General features: G+C 42.1%; 1 protein-coding gene across 1 annotated transcript; it reads right to left on the bottom strand.

Annotated features, from left to right (window-relative positions):
- Positions 1-1327: 1327 nt before the first annotated feature.
- Positions 1328-13576, bottom strand: MAFIP. The gene is made up of 6 exons (XM_414831.7): positions 12969-13576; positions 7075-7145; positions 5565-5708; positions 4113-4335; positions 3277-3431; positions 1328-1688 (listed from the first exon to the last, which is right to left on the bottom strand). The coding sequence occupies exons 1-6, from the start codon at positions 13530-13532 to the stop codon at positions 1472-1474; spliced, it is 1374 nt and encodes a 457-aa protein (XP_414831.1). The 5' UTR covers positions 13533-13576; the 3' UTR covers positions 1328-1471.
- Between the last annotated feature and the right edge of the window lie 2146 nt (positions 13577-15722).

The raw sequence follows: 15722 nt of genomic DNA, 5'->3' as shown, positions 1-15722 counted from the left end.
CTGCTTCAGTTTTCTGCTATCTGCGATTCAGATCCCTTTTCCTCTGCTGTAACAGATGTCAGACTGAAGAAATGACAATTGTTCACACTTCCAGTATTTTCCTCCAGGACTACAGGATTTGAGATAATCAGGTCAGCATAAATACAACCAACAGAAATTGCTTTTTCAGCCATGTAACCTATAGCTCAGATTCTCTCTGCTCCTGTGCTGCCAGCCAAAAATAAGCCTTCACAGGAGCTGTATTGACTCAGAGGTGGAAGGAGTGGGGGAGAAGGGGCCAACTGGCCCTTTGTGGCCCTTTGGCCACAAAACAGATATTTGAGTCAAAAGCCCTCACCGACACAGCTGGTTTTCAAAGTAATAAATGGTAGCATCTTTCAGCAGGAGGGCAATGGCCGAATACTGCTCTGCACAACCTGTGTCAAGATCATACAGATAGCTATCTCTGTGCAAAACAGTCAGTCTAATGGCTTCTCCCGCTCCGGTTAACAGAGCAGGACTATTCAGAAATGCACACAGGGCTGGGTTTTGGGGCAGATGAGGGGGGGGTGATGTTTTTTCTCTCTTTGGTCAGCTGCTTTTTAAAAGTAAAAATCTGTAACGCAGGAAACCATAATGTAATTGTGCTCTGTGTCATCATTTCTCTTCTCTGACACATCGCATTTTCAACCGAGTGGCCCACTAAGCTAATGTGTGAATGACATTTGTTACATTGCTCTACTGGAGTGGATGAATCTGATGTACTCTCCATTAAGGGTAATAGTTCAAACACACACCTTGCTTTCAGGGAATAGGTGGAACAGATCAAGAGCTCAATTAAACCTCCAATTGCTTAAGCTGAAAGGCACGATTGCTTCCCTAAAAAAAAAAAAATCAAATTGAATTGACTTGGAAGTTAAAGATCCTTGATCTCATTTTCAGATTAGATACACAGGTGTCACGGACTGGGAGCGCTTTTGCCAATAGTCAGATTGTCATCTAACCTGTGCAAACTTTCTGTTAACTAATAATGTTTGAAGAGCTTAAAAGTCCATCATCTATTTCCTCGCTGATCACGCGATCTTCTATCAGGCATGCACTTTTATTGCTCTTATTTCATGCAGCCGTAAAATGCTTGAAAGCTATAAATTTTATGGGTTTGCATCTGTGTATATTATAATTAATCAACATATTTGTTTCTTAGGTTGAAAACCATACTCTGCAAGCTATACAAATGTGATATAGATACAGATCAGATGCAAGGAATCATCTTTAAGCTGCATTTTAAACTGACTATGTAAGTCTGTACTCAGACCAAATTTTTAAAGGGAAGACTCAAAGCCAGCCATCATATGCTAATGCATTTTAATCGAAATACAAGAAAACAAGAACAAACACAGTACTTCTGTGTATAACAGTATCCATGCATTTTCTATGAGAGATGCTGGGTGACACTTTTCTTCCACACTTTGCATAGTCAGTGCAGAGATTACTACCGGTAACCTGCTAGTTTCAGAACAGTTGGGTAGCGTGTGCGATGGGCCATGCACTTTTGCCTATCTATAAAGATACTATTTGTTTTCACAGCTATTTCCTTTTCTAAATTCATCCGCGTGTCTTCCAGGTTCCTCAGGGACTGTTCAGCTTCCCGCAGCTTTTTCTTCAGAGATTCAACGGATTCTGTTATTTCTTCGACTTCGCTGATCAACCTGAACAGAATCACATAAGTAATATAAAAATGAGCAGAAACTTGTATGTGTTACTAAGGACACACAAACTGCAATGGGAACAAAAATCAATAGCTATAGAAGCATAACACTCAACAACAAGGGCAGGAGGTATTGATCCCAGCACTTTGAAGAGGACCTGGTAAGTGTTGGGGACTATGGGCTACAGACTCCAAAATGTTGGTCCTCTTGGAGGTTCTACACTCTTAGTGAAAAACGGAACTTGCTTTCATAGCTTCTATATACAACTTTCCCTTAATTTAGATAGTATTAAGAATGTCTTTTGCCACTACAGATGAACTATCCATCCTCACTTCACAAGTATCCCATTGTGTAGGACACTTGTACCAAGAAACATAAGACAAAACCTGTTGGATGAGTCACCAGTTTGACTGAACCTGCACTTCCTTAAGTCTGGTTTTTGACATCTGTTCACTAGCACGAAGCTCAAGTATTAAAGATGATACTTGTACCAGAGATCAGGAAATGATCTTTAAATGCATATGACTTTTTAAAGAAGTGGCAGAACAGCAGCAAAGCATTTTTAAAAAAGCACATCACCTCAACTGAATGTCACTGGTTAGGTGTTTTCTGTACTCTCTATCTGTACATATTTACTTCCTGGGAAAACAAAATCCTTGTATGCTATGGAAACTGAGTAAATATAAACAGTGTAAGCATGGCAATTAAATACATGCCAATTCAGCAAAGGGCTTGCATGTTCCTTAAATCACATTAAAGGCAATATACACACTGAGAGGCTTGCACAAGAATTATTTGCTGAATCAGGACCTAAATGAGCGTGCCTGCAATGGCATAAAGCATTCAGATTAACTGTAACTTCTTCCTCGCTGCATAAAGAACACCATATCGGCTTTGAATGGCAGGCATCTCTGCTACAAGTACACTGCAAGCCTGCAAAAGCTGATCCCCCACTTCTCCTAAGGGCAGAAACATGTGAAGGAGGAGAATCAATTACAAGGCTTATAATGAGATCAAAAGTGACAAATGCGATGTTCAGACCTTTAAATTGAAAGGATTTATTGACCTCCAGTTCTAAAATGGATTATTACTGAAAATCAAATGCCACCAGCCCAATTGTTCTGAGTACTAAGGACATTTCTCAGGCTATGGATATGTGCAGCCCATTTACATTCTCAGCACTTGAAACATATTTCTTTCAGCACATAGTCCACCTTGTGGTGAACTTTTGCTAACAGCAAAAGGCTTGCAAATTATTCACAAGCTGTCAGATTTTTTAAAATCTATTATTTTTGATATTTTTATCATCTAAATTAAAAAAAAAAAAGAAACCACGCAGTTCAAAGGAAAAAAGCATAAAGACAAATGGCAGACTGGTGTGCATAGATTTTCTATTTGCCAATACATTAGATTAAAATAATGTCTTCCTTGCAGTGATTTCAGTCAGTTGAATTATTTCTGACATATCAGAATCAAACCTAGTAATAAAAGAGAAAGACCATGCATTTCCAATGAAAAGTGCAAATGCTATCTTACATCACCTTTGGATAGAATGGACATCTTGGAGGACTTGTTTAGCAGTTTTTACCTGAATTGTGCTGCATCTCTGCAGAGCTCAACGTTAGGCCTAAAAGACCTGTCATACAGCCTCGTTTGAGCCACTCTCATTGGGCCTTCTTTGTCTCTGATAGCTTGCTTGAGAGCAACAATGTTAGCTTCTTGATCTCCTATTTCCCTAAGGGTCTGAAAAAGATACCCAAGAAAAACTGTTTAAAAAAAAAAAGGCACATTATCTCTGTATATGCTATACATTTGTTCATGGTCCCACTGAGTCATAGCTTTGACCTCATATTTGACCAGAAAATAAAAGAAATAGAAGTGCAAAGGTGATTTTGACCTCTTTATTTCTACTTCTACACTGAGAATCTGAACTTTGGTCTAAAAAGAGGCAGAAAATATTCTGTAGCCTGCTTAAAAGCTTTCCTGACAACGCATCCCACCTCCTTAAGTTGCTTTTAATGGTATTTTTTTTTTTTACTGTAAATTATCCAAGAAAAGTTCAAGTTATTTTGAGTGAAATTAAGAACTGCTGAACAGCTTGGAATTGTATAGATTTCTACTGAAGAAAATAGAAAAAGACAGGAAATTCTGAATTTCCTGTCACAGAAGTAGGAACTGCTCCACACTGGAGAGGATGCAGAGGCCAAAGATACTCTTTCCATTTGACAGGAACAGCTTAATGAAGACTCTACAGAAGTTAGAGCCATAATCCAGCACTGAAGACTCTTATCAGATACTAAGCTGACATAACAGTGTTTTATATCTGACATGGACTAAGAATATTTTCCTAGAGGATAAGCCCACTGTGATCTTCTCAGAAGATGCTGTCATGCCTGTAGCCAGCATTCAAAAAATGACACTTACTTCTTTCATATGATGCTCTAGTTTGTGTTTTGTATCATCCAGCTCCAAACAACGTTTGGCAAAAGCCTCATTCACAGCAGCACATTGCATCCTCAGGTCCTCAGATACATCGTGAAGAATATTATCAATCAAAGTGCGAAGATTAACTGAAGCCAATCTTTCTCGTTCTGCCCTATAGATGTTGTCGTGACTGAACTTGGCCCATGTCTCTGGTGTTGATGCACTGGAAGAAGGGAATAGTATATAAACAGAATCACAGAATTGTAGGGGTTGGAAGCTTGCTCTTTGGTCAGGTTGCATTTAGGAATACAGTCTGAAGTCGCTTCTCCCCCTGCAAAAGCACTGAATAGCTCTCCTTGTGTATGCTATGTTGCATGCAGTCTAGACTTACCAACAAGGAAGATTAAGAGTCCTTTATAAAATTAATGAACTCTCATTCACTTCGTTGCTTCTGAGGGAAGTAATATGTGACAAAAAAAATCAAAGGCCAATGATCTTGAGCACAGTAATTGAAAGCACAGGCAGTTAAGTCACCACCAAATAAACACATGAATATATGCATGCATTACAGTCTCTGTACACTTCAAAACAATGACAATATGATCTCTGGTTATACTTTGATATGTTGTGCAGCAGAAGATGCTGGAGTACTTAGGACAGTGTAGCAGAAATGCTAAGTCATGTCTTGAAACAGTGATTGAGCACCTGGTGGGAAGGCAGGGCCAACCCAGGGGAGCTCAGGTGTATGCAATGCACCTGAGTGACTGGGAGGGGTGCAGCCAGGATCCACCCCTTCCCAGACCTCATTTAAAGGTTGGCAGTGGAGATGAGAGTATTTTGCCAGAGATCCCTGCCTACCTGAGGTCTTCTAAAGGTAAGCAGGTGTGGTTTTTCTGTTTGCTTGTTTTTTTGCCCTTTACTTTTGTGCCTGTGGCTGTTGCATTTGAGCAAGCCCTCACTTGCTGCAGCCTGGGTCCTTGCTGCTCTGCTGTTATTACTGTGCTTTCCATTGGGTTACAGACATTGTGTCATATGAAACTTACCTGAAAGGGAGGGGGAGCTTTAGATTTACTTCAAGTAGTTGTATTATGCCACTTTGTGTGCAGGAAACTTTCCAAAAGAATGGCATGTCTGTTGGTGTTCAGTAATAAGTCTCAACAGGAGTTAAATCAGATTTTAGAAGTATAAAGGTGATTATTTCTGAGAAAAACTTCAACAAAACCAGTTTGCATATAATAAATCTACTTTGTCATCAGTGGCATGGCATGCTGAGATGGTAGCACTACCATTACTACTGAAGTAGATATTTTTTGAAGTTATGATGTCACATGTCCAAAGAAACAGCAATAACACCATTAATTCAGAGGATCATTACATCTTTTGCATCACTGAAAGCTGTATTGTATCTTAGCAGCATTATTGTGGGGGATGATGATGATGAGAACTGCTCACCTCTCTTCAAACTTCACTGAGCTAGGATGGAACTGGATGTTGGTGCTCTGGTTCTTGTATCGTCCACATTTATCATCAATGTTGTATGTTTCAACTTTGTCTGACCAGTCCATTTCACAAATCTCTTTGTGGTCTCGATTTAATCTGAAAAGCTCATCATTGTTATCATGCATGGTTAGTGGAAAACAATACAACTCAACCAAACTAACACAAGCATTAATGAAGCTAGGCTCTGATCCTTTGCCTGCCAAATGAAAATGGGAAGGCAGGCTTGCCTAATTGAACTTTCTCCCCCAGTTGTCTGCTAGGGCAGCGAGCTTGATGTGTTAACTGCTTCCCTGGATATTCGCCGCTGTTCTGTGCCCACTGAAGGCTTAGGGTTTCTGTAGCCTGTGGCAAAAGAGCTGTTAGACTTTGAATTTTATATCTCAACCCTAAATCAACATGGATTTTCTTCAATAGCAGCTTCAGGTAGAGGTTATAACAACAGAATAATCTTCCCAAGACATCAACCAGTGCTTGCAGGACACCTAACCCCTTCTTGTGCTAGCGCATTAAGCCTGACCCTAAGACCTCCAAAAAGTGACCCTGTATTATTCCATGAGCATTCCTTGCTAGACTGTAGCACTCAGACAGTGTAATTCCTCCTTGCAAAATACAGGAGGTATGCTATACAGGGTGGGAACTGATACGTTGTTGTTAATTTCAGAGTGGCATTGCACCTAATTGTTCAGAATGACTTCAGAGTACAAAAGACAGTGTGTCTTTATCATCTTTTGACACCAGATGTCACTCTTACCTAAAGAATTAAAAAGATCCTGCTGGCCAACAGTAGTACTAAAATAATCCTGAAACAATTATAAAAAGCAAAGCCTAAACTCAACAGATTACTCTGAGATTGTAACTGATGTAGCAGAGCAACTTAAATTGTTCTGCTTCTAAAAGCATTCTTTTTGAAAAAACAAATTCACTTTATCTGGTAGAACAGAATAAATAGAACCTTTTTTTTTTTAAGCAAAATATCAAGGTTTCCAGCAATTAACTCCATTAACTCCAGGTATGGAGTTAACCTGAGGATTTGGATGATAACTTATTTCCAAAGGATTTGTTATAAATTAAAGGCAAATATTCCTTTTGAAGTGCAATGAATGTTCATACTGATAAGGAAGGCAGGGTTCAGTTCTATATTGCAAGTTCACACTGACATCTGGTGGCAAGAGACTTGCCTTGAAAAGGTCTTCTGATCAGATAAATTATTGTAAAAGATATTACAGTACAAATACATCACATGCTGTAACAAGACAGTGATATCTAGATAATATTTTGTTGTATTTACATTTAGTGTAGGAAAACTGGAGAAGTGAATACATATACTGGAAATTATGAAAGGGCATGGCTCTTACTGTACCTTACTTTAGCTGGTAATCCTTAACTTTAATCACAGAGTTCCTCTTCTCGGGTTTATTTGACTATATTAATAATGATTGAGGTATTGCAAGAACTTTCTTACCGCATCTGGTTACTAGCTTGCATCAAAGTTCTTTTCAAAAGCTCCTGGATATTTCTGATAAGCTCAGCTTCCTAGATAAAAATATTGAGACTTCTATGATATTCAGTGCAGTACATACCATCCTGCAGAGCAATTTCATTTTAATGGTTGTGGATATATACTTAAATCTCCCACTCATTACCCACTCTTACCATATTATTAGAAGACAAGATCCTTTCTGGAGTTAGCAAATACCGAGTAACTCAGCTTTAAGTCTACAAAGGCAGCAGCAATATTTGAAATACTTCCAAAGCCTGGGGATTCATTATTTTCATATTGCATGTGTATTCTATGAAAATGTGTATGTTCTGTCAGATTAAACAGAACACTTGAGTTACCTGCACAGCCTTGAAAGAGGGAACAGATAGGGCAGCAGCACTGTGCTCAGCATGAGTCCACTGCCTTGCACAAAACTAAGGTGTCACTTTGGAGCTGGGCAGGACAGTGGCAGCATAAATTCAGCTGCCAGGGGTTGCTGCCTTGCACCAAGGTGTGATGCAGCAGGCCAGCTTCTCTGGCAGGACACTGGCAGCCAGAATCTGTGCAGACCTCGTAGACATTTCCAGAGCATGCTGCCTTGCTCTGCAACAAGCACTTATCTTGGTAATGTGCGAGGCAGCAGATTCCTGCAGATCTCCTGCAAAAATACCATTTGTCTGAACTATGGTGATAAGGAGCTACTTAACAGAAAGGAGTGGTGGTATCATAATCTTTTGTTGGCCTCCTTCCTTTGAATGCTCTGCATTAACTAAAAATAGAAGTTACTGTTCTGTGGTTGAAGCAGTTACTGTCTGCTTTGGCAGGTACAGGAAAGCCAGCCCAAGATAAACCTGGAGACACGTGCCTACAGCTTGACTCCTGTTATTAGACCAACTGCTTTTGCCTCTGGTGATGGTGAGGGGTAGTAACATGGACTACAGAATTACCTGAGCTATGCAGCATTGTTGGAGTGGCTAAGTTCCTTCAGCTATGAGAGGTGACTGCTCAAAGCCACAAAGCTCTGCCTCACCTTGAGAACAGATCCAAAGTCTGAACTTACAGCTTGTGTTGCTTTTAGCAGGGATGTCTGTTGTAGCATAAACATTATCAGAACAAAGAAGACCATCGTTTGTAATGTTCTCTTACAGAACAAGAAGTACCTGGTGCACATCCTTGATGGTAGTGATGTTGCTTTAACGATTAACCATCAGTACTCTGTGAAGTACTTTACTGAACTGGTGGTTATACACTGCATAAAGGCCAGACCAATGGATGCTTTTTTTTTTTAGTATATAAAGGCATTTAATATCTGAGGATTGGATGTCTTAAAGGGCTTTTTTATACGGTGAGCTTCTAATTAATGTAGCTGTTGTGCATTAATGACAGTCATCCAATGACAATTAAGGGAGTATACACTAACTAATGACTTATAGCCAGGACATTGCTGGTACACGTTGATCCTCATAGTGTTCTTGACAAATAAACGAGTGCATATGTCCCTGCGGTGTCAGTTTCTCCATCACAAGAAACCAATGGGGAGCGTAAAAATGATCATTTTATTCTAAACAGAAAAGGACAGCTGAGACTGGGGAGAAAACATTATTTCTAAGGGTCTGAAAGAGCACAGTTAGAGTAAATACATAGCTGAAGGTATCAATTTACAAACTGAGAATACTAAGACTTGCTCTCTGCAGAAAGGAGCTATTACAACGGCTGAATTGTCAAAAAATAATCAGAAGGATTTAAAAGTGTTATAAAGAGCTAGCACTTGAAATTATTCTTATAGTAATTGATATTGTTTGGGTTGGGCAGTCAGTCTCCATGTAAATAAAGAGGCAATCGTTTTCCTGTGAGTAATATGCACGATCTCAAATGAGAAAAGCTTTCCTTTAGCAATTACGGTCTCTCACATGGAAAAAGTGAAGTAGCCTCAAAATAAAGAACTCCCCTGTTGAATGACCTAAAATGGAATTAAAAATAGATTTCCTTTTGAGGAGATATGCACTCAAATATGGTATTTAAAACTGAAGGCACTGGTCTCATAATTAATGGCAACCTAAGACTACTTAGAGTGAATACGCAGGTGTAAACGGTGATGAATTTTTCAACACTTATCTACTCAAGGATTTCTCCTAGCTTTTAAAGCAGTTGAAAAGTCATACCGCATGGCTGGGAGGAGCTGTGGCACTGTGCATCCATTGATTCAGGTCACACAGCCCTGTGATGGCTGCCAGCCATCACAGAGCAACCCAGCCAGTTGACAAGTGTAGCTGTAGCTAGCTCATGGGAGGAAGGCCACAGGTCAACTCTGAATAAATATCAGGTCTGCCAGAGTCAGCTGAGAACCCACTGCCTGCAGGCATTGAAATGAAGCACTGCTTTTACGGAGTTGTCTATGTGGAGGTCTGTCCTACTGCATGCTGGTTTGCTTGGCAAAGCTACAGATAATGCTGTTTGGAAGGGGGTTTCTGTTGATTTCCTTGCCCCATTATTGCATTTGGCAAGCATACACACAACTGTATCCTTCCTCCACTTTAATTTTATATAGCTGACAGGATCTTGGCTAATGCCTTTGTCTTCAGCACCAGGGAATACTGGGACTGATTTCATCATTGAAGTAAATGGACAACAAATCAACATTCTGAGTCTAATACAGTCCTTGGGTAAAAAAAAAAAAAAAAAAGACAAGTAAGTACATCTGCTTAGGCCACAGTCATATCTGGCACTCGCTTAATGAATCTGGACACCTTGAAACACAGAATATTTGCAGCTGAAGCATGATTTATTGGCAGTATACCACTATGTGGCAAGTCCTGTGCTAGAGTGTACACGTTCAGTATTGTGTGCACATAAAAATACTAAACCATCATTAAACTGATGTAAAGGGGATCCAGAGGAGATGTCACATGGGCTATGAAAGCAAAAACCTCATGGAAAACAGATGCATGTGTTGCTTTTACTGAATTCTGCTACTTCCAATGCAGCAGCTCAAAGAAATAACTATTCCACTTGAGATTTTGTTGTCTTTTTAGTCGCTAAAAATCACTCTTTACAGAGAAAAGAACTGTGTCTGTCAGATTCTTCTTAACCAGAACTATATTAAGGAAAGATTAATATGCTGCTAAGTGGAGTCTATGGAGTTCTGAGTAACAGATGATTTTATTATGCATGTGAGGAGCTTTCACTTAAATACCTTAATCCCTCATTCCAGCAGCTGCTATTTAATTGGGGTATGTATCACAGTAGGTAATCTGAATATGACTCTATCCTGCAGAACAAATAGGAGAGATGAGCTAGAACCAAAACTCCTGTAAAGAAATAGATTGTGTGCCAAAGATATAGGAAAAACCGAAATCTTATCTGGATACATAAAACTTTCAGCAGAGATACTTCTGTTTTATTTGTGAGTCATCTGAAATGATTCCTGCTCAACAGATAGTGGAAATCCAATTAAATGTAGGGATTCAAAACTGCTTGTGTATGTGCATTTGGTGTTCCCTCGTTAAATGTCACCTGCCAAGGGGCTGCTGAAAGGTGGTTATCTCAGCTGGATGCTCTGGGAATGTTCCTCATTGTTGCTGCTTTCAACTTTCTGCAGCAAAACCCATGACCTGTGCAAAGCTTTTCCAAGATCATATGAAGGGCAATCCTTTGTCCACACACGTTCTTCTCCTGAGCATGCAGATTCCCCATGCACCTCTCCACAGGAGCTGGGAGGAACACAGTGAAGATGCTGTCCAGTGAAGTCAATACAAGCCTGGACTGCTAGTAAAGGAGGAAAAAATTCAAATCAAGGAAAATGCTCTAGAATATAACTCAACTGTGTAGTTAAAGTTCCTTGTGGAAGGAAAGGAATGTCTGTTTCCTCACACAGCCAACTTTAGGGAAAATGTTTCTTTTTCTTATTTTTGCATGGAAGAGAATGAATGATTCCTGATCTCCTGTGAGTTACCAGTTATTAAGAAGTTAAGATTAGATAGTGTCTGGACAAGAAAGCAAAATTCATAAAAGTATGTAAGTACTTTAGTAATTAAATTTGCATAGCTCCTCTAAGTAAGCAAATGAATGCAGAGCTACTGGTGATGTGGGTCATTAACTCTGAAATCTGCACAGCGAACAGTCAGAATTCATGGAAGAGCAGCTCGAAGTGTCAAGAATTCAGTTTTGGAGACAGTAAGAAATAAAAGGTACTGTTTTCTTTTTTGCAGTGAAAGAGGTACAGAGTACAGTTGCAGCTTAAAGAGCTAGCAAAGCCACAGGGGCACATTTAAAAAAAATCTATTTGCAAACATTTGTGCCATAAAATCTCTCCCTCCGTGAAAATGGGAAGGGTTTCCTCTCGTATTATATACTCCCTTCTGTACTGCAAAGGTCATTGGCATGGCAACAAAATCTTCATTTCTCAAGAGTCCATCTGCTGCTGGTACACACGCCTCAGCTGAACTCACATCATTCTTTTTTGATGACATCCCACTTGGCTGTGGACATTCTGCCATCACAAGCAGAGAATCACAATTTCAGGTGAAGAATTAGCAGCAGCAGATGGACTTCTTAGCAATGAACAAACTATTCTCTGGCACAGAGATCAGGAGGAAATAAATGCAGGAGAAGAATCCTTCCAGAAATTTGAATGTTTGGAGGGGTAGGTCTTACATTTAACACATTTCTCTAAAACAGCAGCAGCTGATGAAAATAATTGCTTTTGTTATGTGAATCTTCTAACAACAATTCACAAAGCAGGCTGGTATGTTGCTAAAATATTCCATACACTAATTTTCTCATTTTTCTATTTTTGACTAGAACAGCCTCTAAATATTGATCACCACTGAGCATTATTCCTATCAAAAATACTATTAGATACTATCACCTCATCAGCTCTGTAATTCTCTTAAGTATTTTTCTAACAACAAACGTTAATCAGCTGCGTTAATCAGTAACTCATCATGAATATACTTCCTCAGTATAATGGAAGATGCAGGCCAATAAATGATCATTCATTTATTTATGGGACAGTAGGAAATGTATCATTCAAGAATGAAAAATGACCCAGAATCTGTTCTCTGTACCATAAGCAAATTGGAATAATTACATCAGTTTGAAGGCAATCTATGTGTTGTGCTGGATTTTGGTGACAGATAACAAACAGTCAGCTGGAGTAGAGTTCTCTAGGGGAAGAAAGGATCAAGCAAACTTCAGGAGAGCACCAGGTTTGCTGAAGTCACGCTGTCAGAAATACCATCTGTCTGTGCCTCCCAGCATGTCTGGAGCTGTCATCTCATACAGGTGTCACAAAACTACATTGTACTGTTTGGAGAGAGCCATGCTGCTGTTCTGCAGTACAATTAAAGTGATGGCTTGTGCTGAGACACAGTAAGTTCAGTGTTAGATCACCACCTTGGCAAGACTACAGCATCAGACTGTAGTAGAGGTAAAAGGTAGAGACTGCTCACTGGAGCATGGAAAACAGGCAAGCAGCATTTCTCTGGTCCAGAATAGGCTGCTCATGGGGTACTGCATTTTTAAAGTGTAACCTGTACAGACAAGGGGACTTCAAGCAGATTCTGGAAAATGTTCAGTGCCAGAATAAGATGCTGAACCTCATATTGGAAATGTAAGCTTTGAATTTGCTTGAATTTGGTCTGAGGGAAAGGACCTGGTGTCCTCTGGGTGTACTCGTGATTTTTAACATTTTTTTAAACAAAGGAAGGATTTTAAATAATCCTTCCTCAATTTAGGCTGCCCAGAAGTGAAAACAGACCTCTGTTAATTGCCAGAGGGCACCCTCATGAGTCACACTTAGCACGTACTAACCAAGCTGCTCAGAGATCAGGGCAGCACTGCCAAAGGGCCACCAACAGCCTCAGCGTTCTGCTCACCTTCAGCAGCTCCCTCTCCACCTCATCACAGACCAGGTCTGGGGGCTGCCTCCTCTCCCGACACTGCAGGTTGTCGGTTGCAATTGCATAGGGCACCTCAGTGGCATCGAGTGCCCTTTCCAGCCTCAGCTTCTGAGCTGCCAGCAGGTTGGTCTCTGCATCGAGCTCTTCAATTGCCTTCTGAAGCTCTGTCTTCCAGAAGTGGATGTCCTGCAGCCGCTGGCCCAGGGCAGCTGTGGAATCCTTCTGGGCACGTTGGGTGGCAGCTTCAGTTCTCTCGGACAGCTCTTTAGCTTCATCCCTGTTGCGCTCAGACTCCTCACAGCTGGCAAAGGCCTTGTGGTACAGGTTGTAGTTGCTCTGGTGCCACTCAGGGGGCAGATACTTGGCAGTGCGGAAGCCGGCTGTGGCTAGGCCGCTGGAGGAATCAGGCCCCGTCTTCAGTGCTGCCTCATAAACCTTCATGGGTAGCTGGGTGGCAGGCACTGTCTGGGGTGCCGGCTCTTTGGTCAGCGGCACCCGGGCGGGCGCCGGGCCGCTGGGGCTTCCCTCGGGATGCTCCATGGCGGCTGGGTCTCCACTAGGCCGCGCCGCGTCCTCTCGTTGTCATGGCAACGACAGCAACCAATGAGGAGGCGGGTCTCCCTACTGCGAAGGGAAACCCGAGACGGTGACGAAAGAACGGCCCGCCCCTCGTTACCTCAACCACCAATCGGCGTGTCGCTTCGCCCTGAGGGCCCACTGGATAGGGTGAGCGCCGGCCGGCCGCCCCCGCCTCCAAGCTGCTTGTTGCTGTGGTGACGAGGACATCCAATCGGGACGCACCAAGGCCTGCGAGGGGCGCTGCCGGTGTCATGGCGGCGCCCCTGAGGGGTTGGCAGGGGTTCCCTGCAATAGGCCTCGGTGTGTGGTGTAACTGCTGTAGCTTGCCTGTGCGAGCACGCCTGTAAAAATAAAGATATGCTGAAGCTCCCGCATTGCTTTCCGGCTCCCCTTTTGTCCTGAAGAACTTCTCTTTCTCTGTGCAATAGAGATTTTTTTGAAATAAGAGGGGAGCCTGACAAGATTCTGGCCCTTGGTGCCTGGCCCAGGCCCGTGGTGAGGGGGGCTTATTCCCAAATCTTAGCGCCGTAGAATGGCTTGGATTAGAAGAGACCTTTAAGATCTGTTTTCAGATCCACTGTATCACTCCAACCCTGAATGCTCACTCCTAAGGCAGTCGTTGTGGTCTGGCCACGTCACAGGTCAGGTGCTGTGAATCCGTCTGCTGCGGCATCCCCCCGTGTAATTCTCACCTGGAGGCACACAGGCAGCTTATGCTCGAATTTAATTTAATTTCAGGGGGTTTGCCATCACTAAGCAGGAGGAGAAGGCAAGGCTCAGTGCAATGGGAGAGTGCTGGTGAGCGCCGTGACAACAGAGGGCACTCTCGTCCTTGGCTGGGCACCTCTCTCCTTCAATCTCTTTTTGATGTAGAAAATAGGAAAGAAAAAGCCATGTGCTCTACAGCCTGCCCAGTGCCACCCAGTCTAGCAGGCTCCTTGGAGTCCAGGAGAGGGATGCCTGTACTGTGCCTCGGCTGCAAAAAATAGTAGATGAGTGTGCTCTGAGCCCGCAGAAAGTCCACAGTCATTCTTCCTTCAAGACCTTGCACTCTTTAGAGGTCACTTGGTTGGTTGCTACTAACAGGGAGCTTGAATCTGAAAAACACAGTGTGCATCTGTGGGCTGGCAGCACGGCCACAGCAGAGCTTCCCTGCCATCCAGCAGTGTTGGAAAAGGAGACTGAATTCCTGCAGAGATGAGAAAGTATTTTTCTCTGAAGGTTTCAAAGGAGCTTTTATTAGTGGCTCTTGATCATAGCCCGTTCAGTGTCACCCAGGCACTTCTGCTGCCCATTAGGGCCACTATGGGATGTGTCTGAGGTTGGAAACTTACCAGCAGACTGGGCTGTGTGACTTGATGTGACTGGTAAGTTTTAATCTTCAACAACAGAGAAATACTGCACACACACACACACACACAAAAGAAAAAAAGTAAACTCTTCCTGACCCACTGCAAGCATTACTTCAGTGAGCAGTGTTATGATTGTTATCCCAAATGGACATTGCTTCAAGGAACAGATGGAATTGGAGAGGTTTTTTGTCAGGCTAGGTTTTTGTTGTTGTTTTGATTTTGTTTTTCTATTTTCTTGTTTTCTGTCAGTCCATGTAAGCTGTAGACTGTTTTCCTGGCATCAACATAATTTGCTAGGAGATGTAGAACCAAAATCTGAGCTGTTGCAAAGCTGCGTGTGTTGCTTTGCCTGGGCAGATAAAAGAACTCAGGGGAAACTGTTGCTGAGGCAAAGAAGAATGCGGGGCCAACAAATTCTGGATTGCAAAGCCTTGATTCGGAGGCTTTAGGGATGCAGCAGAGATACTGTGCTGTCTACAAGTGCATCTTTTGTCTTGGGAATGGGCTTTCTGCTCCCAGCACCCAGCACCAGCTGTGTCTGTGCTTCAGAAGAGAGATGTGGATCCCCTCCCAGCTCTGTCCCAATTCCTGTGGAGAGAAAATCTGGATGTGATGGTTGGCAGAGAGATGTGGTTCCTTTGCATAAAAGCAGTACCATCACTTTCATATCTCTGTTGTGCAGTGCCAGAAGGTGTTTACCCCCTCTCAACTAATGTAGTGGGGTGGGCAATGAGAGCTGAGCTGCTTCCCTGGGCAATTGGACTAGCTGATGGGCTTTGAAGTGCTCACTGCTGACAAA

The sequence above is a fragment of the Gallus gallus genome, chromosome 14 (genome assembly GCF_016699485.2).
Source record: "Gallus gallus isolate bGalGal1 chromosome 14, bGalGal1.mat.broiler.GRCg7b, whole genome shotgun sequence".
Taxonomy (NCBI): Eukaryota; Metazoa; Chordata; class Aves; order Galliformes; family Phasianidae; genus Gallus; species Gallus gallus.
The sequence above is the reverse complement of the archived record's forward strand: the minus strand, read 5'-3'. Positions and strand labels throughout refer to the sequence as shown.